Consider the following 10,208-nt stretch of genomic DNA (forward strand, 5'->3'; position numbering starts at 1 on the left):
ATGGCTGTGTGTTGAGTTATTTTCAGAAGACAGTAAATCTACACTGCTATACAAGCTGTACACTGACTACTCTAAGTTATATCCAAGTTTCATGTCTATAGTGTTGTCCCATGAAAATATATAATGAAATATTTGCAGAAATGTGAGGGGTGTACTCACTTTTGTGATACACTGTATATATATATATATAGTTTGGGCTTGCTATTGGAATAGTTACACTTTTAAATACTAATTTTACTTCACTTTATCTCCAACTAAGACAAAACTATTAAACCGCGGTATTAAAATGTTAACCTGTTAATGTTAGCTGCATAACCGAATGTGTGGTGTATTTTTGAGTAGGCGCTATCTCTGACAGACCTATAGAGGATGTAGGGGTCCTGCATGGGGAGTGCTATTCATTTCAACATGGCAGCGAACAGCAGTAGCAGCACGGCCAGTAAAAGCAGTGGAGGAAAGCAGTCCGGTCCCTCTGCTGAGCAGGTAGCGCTTAGTTACAACCAATGTGCAAAATATATCACATTTTATTTCATCTGTTTATGCGATAAAACAAAAGTGTCTGCGGCCTTCAAGCTTTATTCCTGCTCTGCACAATGAGCTAGCTTTGCTAACAAGCAGAGGCGTGTGTGTGACTCCGGCTAAAACCGCTCAATATCAGGCTGAATATAAAGTCCAGTTAGTATAGACACAGTGGTTATATACTAAATAACACAATATTTAATACGACAGTATGCGCTATGAGACAGTCTTTGTTTGCAGTGCTCTTAAACGGGTGTAGAAATCATTTTCCACCTTGTGTAGTGCAGTAGGATTCAGACAGTCTCAATGGACATTTAGCCAAGTTCACTGTCTGCATGCAACACTGGCTAACACCATTATATATTAAGTACAAATTACACCATATTTCTGTACATCCACACCATGCCGGGACTGTGGGTAGCACTGTCGCCTCCCAGCAAGAAGGTCCTGGGTTCGATCCCCAGGTGGGGCGGTCCGGGTCCTTTCTGTGTGGAGTTTGCATGTTCTCCCCCACAGTCCAAAGACATGCAAGTGAGGTGAATTGGAGATACTAAATTGTCCATGATTGTGTTTGATATAACCTTGTGAACTGATGAACCTTGTGTAATGAGTAACTACCGTTCCTGTCATGAATGTAACCAAAAGTGTAAAACATGACGTTAAAATCCTAATAAACAAACAAACATGCAAGTGAGGTGAATTGGAGGTGAAATTGCCCGTGACTGTGTTTGACATTAAAGACTTGAACTGATGAATCTTGTGTAGCCAGCAACTACCTGTCCTTTTAAGAATGTAACCAAAGTGTGTAAAACATGATGTCAAAATCCTAAAAAAACTAATAAATAAATCCTTTGTCCACATCAGAGTTAGAGATCAGCAACACCAGGACTACACTGTGGAATCCATAAAGCACTGTATATTCAACCATACCATCAAATGACAAATGCCCATTATTAGTGCAATGCGTAGTAAATGAGATGTGACTTTGTACACACGGTAAAGTAAATTTAGTAGATTTCATTAAATAGCTAAACTCTTTACCTAGTGCACAGCATAGTAAATAAAATGTTTACGACATGTCATACATTCAGACCTAATTAATGTCTTGATCATTTTGTTCTTTCCAGTATGTGCGATATGAGGATATGTATACAGTAGTATGAAATAGAAACTGCTCTATTATAAGTGATTTTGCTATGGCATTTATGCCACTGTTTGGATAACTAATCAAAAGATAAAACAGTGCTGCTGATCTTAAATGAATTGTGTAGAACTTCCATAATAACTTCCATATGTTTTCTTATGATGGATTGATGCTTTGTTCAGGGTGATCCTGCTTTGTGCCCAATGTTTCCTATTGGAACTAGAACCCCTCTGACCCTGACCATGTAAAAGCAGTCAGTAAAAATGAAATTAACTGAACATGCAATTATCATGATGTAGAATATCATGAACTGTAGAGAAACTTAAGGTATTTAAGATATTTAAGGTATTTTGTTTGAACTTTAATTACCATTTCCAATATGCCAAAACATTGTTTAAAATGAAAAAAGCTCTGTAACGTGTTTTATTTAGTGGGTATGTACTGATCCAATACTAAGTATTATTAAGAGCAGATACTACAAAATGCACAGTTGGTTTCAGCTCAAATAAATGATATGCATTTACATCATATAACATAAGTGGCTCAGATCATTCACTGTGTCAAATACATTTTACTACTGATTAAGCATTCAGACTCCAGAGACCTATAAAATAGTAGTTTACTTTATATTAAATATCTTGTGATTCTGTACATACTGTATATTAAGCTGGGATTTTAAATTAAAAAAAGTAAAACCACTTAACTAGGGCAATAAGTAGAGAACAGAGTGTATGTTTACACTTACAGTAGATTAAACTACTCAGTAAATGCTCTATTTGGTTGGTTTTGGAAATACAATAGATGGGAAATCCAGACATTACTTTTTTGAATAACACTCGGGACTATAATATAGTTAGTAGTAGAGTGTGATAACAGGCAGAGAGCAAGTGTTGGACACCAGCTGCAGTGGCAGCCTGAGTTAATTTCAGTCAGACACTGTCGGTATGGAATGAGCTGAGTGTGCATTAAACGGTGCTCTATTTATGCCAATGACATCCAAGTGTACATTGATTTATGCATGCAGTTTTTTGTAGTAACATGACTAAGGAAATGGGATAAAATCTGATACATATAAAGGACAACTAGACTGTATTAAACTGGATTGTTTTTAATATTTAGAATAACATGGAACATTCCAGACACAAACAATATTGTTGAAACAGTGTATGCCTCATTAAATCATGTCTATCATAAGACAAACCAGCTTAAAAACACATAAATGTGATCCCAAATGGATTCATCATTGTCTTGACTTCTTATTTTATTTTATTTATTTTCCCCCCCTTTTTCTCCCCCTTTAGCACATCCAATTGTTCAATTTGCATCGTACTTCCTCTCTGTCTGTGCCGAACCCTGCCCTGACCAAGGAGATCGAAGCTAACCCATATCCCCTCCGAAACATGGGCAGCAGCCGGATGCATTTTTGCCACCCACACATTGATGAGTGTGGCGCCACCTAGCGTTGCATGCGGAGAGACACACCCTAAGGGCGTGTTCCTCATCTTTGTGCAGGTGCCTCTAATCAGCCGGCAGAGGTCGTAATCGCATTCTGACAGAGAGAGACCCACATCCGGTTCTTTGTCCCGCCCCCCAACTGAGCAACCAGCCAATCATTGTTCATATAGCTGCTCAGCCTCGAACCGGGGAAGCAGAGCTGGATTCGATACGAGGTACTCAGAATCCAGCTCTGGTTGCAGCGTGTCTTTTTACCGCTGCGCCACCTGAGCGGCTTGACTTCTTACGAATAAAAAAAATTACAGATTATCATTCTCAATGGCTAACATCTAAGGGAAGTATATTTGTACGAAAAACCTTTGCTGTAGTTCACCTTGTAACCTTGTAAATTTTTACCCTATACACCACAAATTGTACATGTACTAATATTTATGACAACCAAAGACAAGTCTATTCTAAAACATCTTGTACATAATTGCCAAAGATGGACAATTCTAGCATCTTGATCGCTTTACTAAAAAACTGTGCATATTTTGTTAAGTTATTTCTCAGTATCTATGCAGGCTAAAGTATTCATCAGTATTGTTCTGTAGGTTTAAATCTCGAATAAAGCTCAGAATAAATATGGTTTCTGCATGTTGCAGAGTAACTAGCATCGGCTGTGTGTGTTCTGCCAACAGGTTGTGGCAACTTTCCAAAGGATGCGGCAGGAGCAGCGCAGCATGGCCTCAAAGGCTGCTGAACTAGAGATGGAGATCAATGAACACAGGTGGACTATTTATCAGTTTCATCAATTACTTAATTACTTTCCTGAAGGGGCTAGACTCTGGAGTGGTTTGAAAAGATCATTGTATTCTACATCCACAGCACAAATGAATTGGAAACAATTGTTTAGCAAGGTTTTTACAATAATTTGTAATTGTATTAATGCAACCATGCCAATGCCAAATATGTCAATTTAAATGTTGATTAAGCATAAGTGAATATAAATACACTACAGTCTTATATTTTCCTTGCTTCTGTAATGATAAACTATTAGTTATGTGAAATGTTAATATCTCTGCTTAGTCAGCAGTTGTGTTAGACTTGTGGTTTTCTGGCTGACTACTTTTGAGCCACCCAGTAATGCCGGTGTATGGAATGTATGGAAAGATTTTACAGCTGGGATGAGCATCTCTTAGCTGTAAACATCTGGGTTCTAACATTTGAGCCTGTTCATTAAAGCTCAGTCAAATTAAACAGGGACTGTTCATAAACTGTAATTTTAAAATGTCATACTACAGTTTTGTAATTAGATTTGAAAGTAGCAATTAGATGTGACTTTTTAACAAATTATTGTCCTGTTCAGTGTCCTGTTGCAATGTAGACCTCAGTCTCACCTCAGTTTCAGTTCTCACAAAAATGACGCAAGGCACTATAATTTTTGATTTAGATTATTTTCTAGACAGTTTATCCACCTTAGTTGTCATGTAGTGGGAGACCAGTGGGGTAGGTGACTGTTGTGTGCATTCTTCTGATATCAATGACAGTAGCAAGCAGATGAGTAGTGTTCTACTATTTTCAATTACGTGTTGCATGCAGTAGTGTGCTGGGTGATTTCAAACATCTGAAAGCTAAACAATTTAACTAGTGAAAACAATAAAAAATACACATAAATTACAGTAATTCAGAAATAAAGTATCTGTTGGATATTTATGCCGAGGATAATGTTAAAATGAATAAACTGTGCATCTCCATCATATGTAAATCACTCTAACAACACTTGCACATGCAATAAACTTACCTGTGGGCTTATGCCGTAGAGGGTAGTGATTTTTTTTACCGTGCCGCCTGTAAAAAAAACCAATTTGAGATTATTTGAAGTAAAAAAAAATTAAATATGAATGAACAATTTTTGATACTTGCTGACAATTGTGTTTAATTACATTGTTGTGTGAAAGCATTTTGTGCTTGTAATACCAAGTTAAAATATCACTGGTAAATGTGTGTCACTTCTGTTTTAGGTTTTGTGTGAGAGAGCTTTTATGTCAGTGTTTCAGATGAATATAAACAACAATTTTTTTCTTTAGCCTGGTAATAGACACACTGAAAGACGTTGACCCCTCACGGAAGTGCTATCGTTTAGTTGGAGGTGTTCTTGTAGAAAGGACTGTTAAAGAAGTTCTTCCTGCATTGGAAAACAATAAAGAACAGGTATGTATAAATTAATTAACCCATGTCTAACTTGTGTTAGTGGTATAAGTGCCAATGCCTGTTTTAATCAGATGAATCTGTTGAATCTGTTTTAAGCAGAATCAATGTTTTTGCTTTGTACAAGAAAAATAGATGTTACCATTAAAGTGTACCTGTTGTGGTGGAAATTTGGTGACCAAAAATTGCTTCTCATGGCCTCTGTTGTGTAAACAATGCAACACAATGTTATGTTTATTAGGTCTTCTTGATTTTCCTAATTAAAAATCATACACATCATTTACATCCTCTTCTCTGAGGACTTCATACAGTTTTAGTGGCTGCATAAATGTGTAGAAAAAACGTTCATTTTCTTATCCGCTTATCCAGTTAGGGTCGCGGGAATGTGCTGGAGCCTATCCCAGCTTTTTAAATGGGCGCAAGGCACACAGTAACATCCTGGACGCCAGTCCATCGCAGGGCAGACACACACACACACACACACTTATAGGGCAATTCAGTGTCTCCAGTTAACCTGACCATGTTTTTTTGGACTGTGGGAGGAACCGGAGCTCCCGCAGGAAACCCACGCAGACACGGGGAGAACATGCAAACTCCGCACAGAAAGGACCCAGGACTTTCTTGCTGTGAGGCGACAGTGCTACCCACTAAGCCACCATGCCGCCCGCAGAAGAAACAATTAGAGATTATTTTGAGTTAAAAAATACGAATGAACAATTTTGGATACTTGAATATGACCGGAGAGAACTTGAACAAGCACATTTTGAAAAATACATGAAAATTCCAAAGGACTTTGTAAACTGTAAAATGTATTTTTTGCGTGAGTGTATATTCTCAGCAAATGTCCAAAATGTGTATGTTTCCATAACAACATTTCTTCTTTATTTATTTTATTAGATATCAAAGATTGTTGAGTCACTCAACACACAAATGCAGACAAAAGGTCGGGAGCTGACAGAATACAGGGAACGCTACAACATCCGGTTGGTTGGTGAAGATGACCGACAAGGCAAAGGCAACAGTGGTCAATCTAAAGAAAGTGAAGGAGGAGGGTCTAAAAGTGGAGCAGGAGTCCTCGTTTCTTAGTCGATATAAAACTGTACTTGATGGTGTAAAGTTGACATGGTGTAGAGAGCCTGAATATTGTGAAGTCACAATTTACATGTGAATTTTGTATATTCATAATATAAAATTCTAATATCTCTTTCAATTACACTGTAGACCATAATACACCACAACTGATCTTGAGAATTCTTGTAGTTACACAGTACAGTCATAACAAGTTAACATGATGAATTCATTTTAAGTAGTGCAGACTTGAACTCTGATCCTTCACTCCTTGTTATTGCTTCACATGCGCAACATTTAGGTTTTAACACACCAGCCTGGTGTTCTACATATCATGATGCTTATTGAGAAACTGCATTTGCCATTTACATTTCAATAAACGTACAGAAATAAACTGTTACGTCATGAACTTAACAACACACCAATTAAAACTACATTTTCAAACTAGAAACTGAAGAGATGAATGTGTTGAGTATCACTATTAATAAACTACATTTTCATGAAGACATAAATGCTCGCAGGCCTTTATTTGGCCTCTCTTATGCCCTAATAATACATTTGTTTAGAAATTGTATCTTAGGAAAAGGAAAAAGCATTTTGTGGTCACTTATTGATTCTAGAGCATATAACAGTCCTACTTAAGATCATTTGCCAAAAACAATAGTCAGCAAAGCTTTTTTATGTTTGTATTTTTTGTTATTGAATTAAAAAGCACTCTTGAACACCCCCCAGTTGTATGTTCTCATGTGTCTTAGTTAAGATTGAAATGTGGATGCAGTATAAAAGTGAAAAATTTATTAAAACAGTTGAAATGCATTTATCTAAAGTGACTATTCAGTGCTAGAAAACGATTTAGGTTTTAGCTCAGGAATCAACAGCGTCAACCTGGTAGTGGTGGGGAATGAACCAGTGACCTTTCAATTAGTAGTCCAGCACCTTAACCACTGAGCTACCACTCCCGTGAAAAGTTTTTATAATACTGGATAATTCCTAAACCATTGTGATTTTTCCTCTTAAAACGTGGTTTTATATTTTGAAAAAACTGAAAAAGATTAGTGGCATTGGTATAAATCAACATGTTGGCGTGAACAAAGCCAAAAATGGACCAGCCCCAAGCTACCTTCAAAGTCTAATCAAAGCCCGCTCTGTACCATGCAACCTCCGAGCCACTAGTCTCGCTCGAAAGACGATTAAAAACCTCTTTACTAAACACTTAAACTGACATGTACTTACTTACTAACACTTATTCATTCAAAACAAAAAACCTTTGGTTCTAACAGGGTTTCAGCAGATTTGTGTTCTTGGACTGTTGCCTACTTAAACTAGAGTAAGGTCATGTTTACTATGAAAGCACTTCTGTAAGTCGCTCTGGATAAGAGCGTTCGCTAAATGCCGAAATTGTAAAATGTAAAAAACTAATTGCCGCTCGGTTTATCCCTACAAAATCAGTGTGGAAAATACTGTTAGTGAAATGTTGAATACTGCTTTTAACATTTTAAATTGGTTGGACAAACGATTACAAGAGCATTTGACTGCAAGTCTTGAAAGAAATTCAGCATTTTAAAGGTGTTGCTATGAATGCATGTGTAATGGCCATAAATGTGTTCACATTTTTATTCAATAAACGTGACAACCTGTTAACTCATGTAGCACTACAAACATTTAAAACATAACCAACATAAAAAAAAACAATTAAAACAATGTAAGTCTCAGGGTAAGACAAATTAGTTACTTAATGCGTTCTTGTGTATTGAAATGCATAAAAATGCATTCTTTGCCCCTTGTGCCTATTTTCCATAGGTTAATTGGGTCAACATCAAAAGACTGACAAGACCTAGCATATGATTTATATTATATTATACCCATTAAATCAATTATCAGGGCGGCATGGTGGCTAAGTGGGTAGCACTGTCGCCTCACAGCAAGAAGGTCCTGGGTTCAATCCCCTGGTGGGGAGGTCTGGGTCCATTCTCTGTGGAGTTTGCATGTTCTCCCCGTGTCTGCGTGGGTTTCCTCCCACAGTCCAAAACATGCAAGTGAGGTGAATTGGAGATACTAAATTGTCCAAGACTGTGTTTGATATAACCTTATGAACTCATGAATCTTGTGTAATGAGTAACTACCGTTTCTGTCATGAATGTAACCAAAAGTATAAAACATTACGTTAAAATCCTAATAAACAACAAACAAATCAATAATCAACCCCATGTTTTTCCTATGTTTCCTTCAGATGTAGACATTGCCAGTCTAAAAACAACTTTTATCAGAATAGAACTGTACAATCATATACATTTGGAAATCATCATTTGGAAACGTTCTGGTTTGATGCCACTGTAAGGCCATTAGCCCTCAATTGCTTGGATTGTATTTGGTCACAACTGTTAAGTCTCTTTGGATAAAATTAATGCTGTAAATGTGGTGAAACATTACTCATGAACCATGTTTGTTTACACACCCAAAGCCATTCAGTGTAATTCACTGTCTTGAAGTCCTGGGACCCCTTCTAAATTTTGAATTCATGTGTTTTAGCTACAGCATTTGGTAACAAGTTTTATATTTTAATGCTATCGACTTTACAGTAACAATTTAGGAAAGGCTCTTTCCCTTCTCAACCTTTTCTTATCTTGTGGCCAGCCTCGCTGACCCAGACGGAAATCTTTCGGCCAACAAGGCTATCCTGTGCGTGGAACTCCTTACATATCTGTCCATAGAGGATAGTTGTTGACCCATAGGGATTAAGCCTATGAATGTGTGTGTCCCTGTAGCTATTAATAGACTGCTTTTCGGCAATTTATTGGGACTTCTATTTTTATGGAAGGCTAAAAGTTAATACTATTTGTGTTTTTGGCTCGACGTTTAAAAACTTTCCGACGAGGATGGGATTCGAACCCACGCGTGCAGAGCACAATGGATTAGCAGTCCATCGCCTTAACCACTCGGCCACCTCGTCTTGTATGAGCGCGATGTGGAAAGTATTACATTAGAAGTAACATACAATACATTTAAAATACATTTGTTCTTTTGATTCGTTATTGCTGTAGTTGTGAACTATTGTTTATCCATGTCGGCAAACAATAAGACATAAATAAATAAAGTAGTATTTGTTTCGTTTCATTCGTATGTCATGCTATAGTTTCTAATATTTACGGTAGAACACAAGCGTAGCAAAGCCGTTGTATTTGTATTTGTATTAATTTCTGGTTGTTTTTGATAAACAATATACATTCCTCTAAGCCACTTTGCTCTAACTGGTTCTTTTCCTACACAGAATAAACTGGTCTTTTTTACCACAAACCTGAAAATAATATATAGCTTCAAAGTCCAGGGGATATTTACGGTAAAAAATAAGGGCGTCAGAGAGCAGCGACTGTGCCGTAATATCTTAAAAGAGGCGCAAGGAAACACCGCTCAGCTTACTGTAATAACAAGAAATACGTCTGTACTAAACAAACATGTTTGACTGCATGATAATAACAGATTTAGTGTGCTTGTAATAAATGTTTTATGTATGTATGTGTTTCCTATAATTGTTAATTGTTCCATTTAAAGAGAAAAATATCAGTGGCGCCATTTGGTCCAGTATTTACAGTCGATGGCATAAACATGCGGCGGTGGTACGCATGCGCAGTAATGTGTAGTCGAGCCCGGCTGCATCTGCTCGGACAGAATAATCTGCTAGAAAAGAAAATATGGACGCTTATTTAGGATGATCAGCTCAGCTGCTTTGCACTGTGCAACACTACATATGATACTTCTAGACACATGACGGATGGTGTAGGTGAAGGCTCTGCATTGGTGGTTACTGTAGGCTAGTTGTGTAACACTTTGGATT

The 10,208-nt window shown here is 37.2% G+C and overlaps 1 protein-coding gene and 1 non-coding gene across 2 annotated transcripts; one reads left to right on the forward strand and one right to left on the reverse strand.

Moving 5' to 3' along the window:
- The first annotated feature begins 388 nt into the window (after positions 1-388).
- pfdn2 (prefoldin subunit 2) lies at positions 389-7,103 on the forward strand. Its single transcript, XM_062993372.1, has 4 exons — positions 389-483; positions 3,799-3,887; positions 5,188-5,311; positions 6,206-7,103. The coding sequence occupies exons 1-4, from the start codon at positions 409-411 to the stop codon at positions 6,392-6,394; spliced, it is 477 nt and encodes a 158-aa protein (XP_062849442.1). The 5' UTR covers positions 389-408; the 3' UTR covers positions 6,395-7,103.
- Positions 7,104-9,244: 2,141 nt separating this feature from the next.
- On the reverse strand, positions 9,245-9,326 carry trnas-gcu (transfer RNA serine (anticodon GCU)). The gene has a single exon. It is a non-coding gene; the product is annotated as a tRNA-Ser (tRNA).
- Between the last annotated feature and the right edge of the window lie 882 nt (positions 9,327-10,208).

Source organism: Trichomycterus rosablanca, chromosome 4, assembly GCF_030014385.1.
Source record: "Trichomycterus rosablanca isolate fTriRos1 chromosome 4, fTriRos1.hap1, whole genome shotgun sequence".
NCBI classification, from domain to species: domain Eukaryota; kingdom Metazoa; phylum Chordata; class Actinopteri; order Siluriformes; family Trichomycteridae; genus Trichomycterus; species Trichomycterus rosablanca.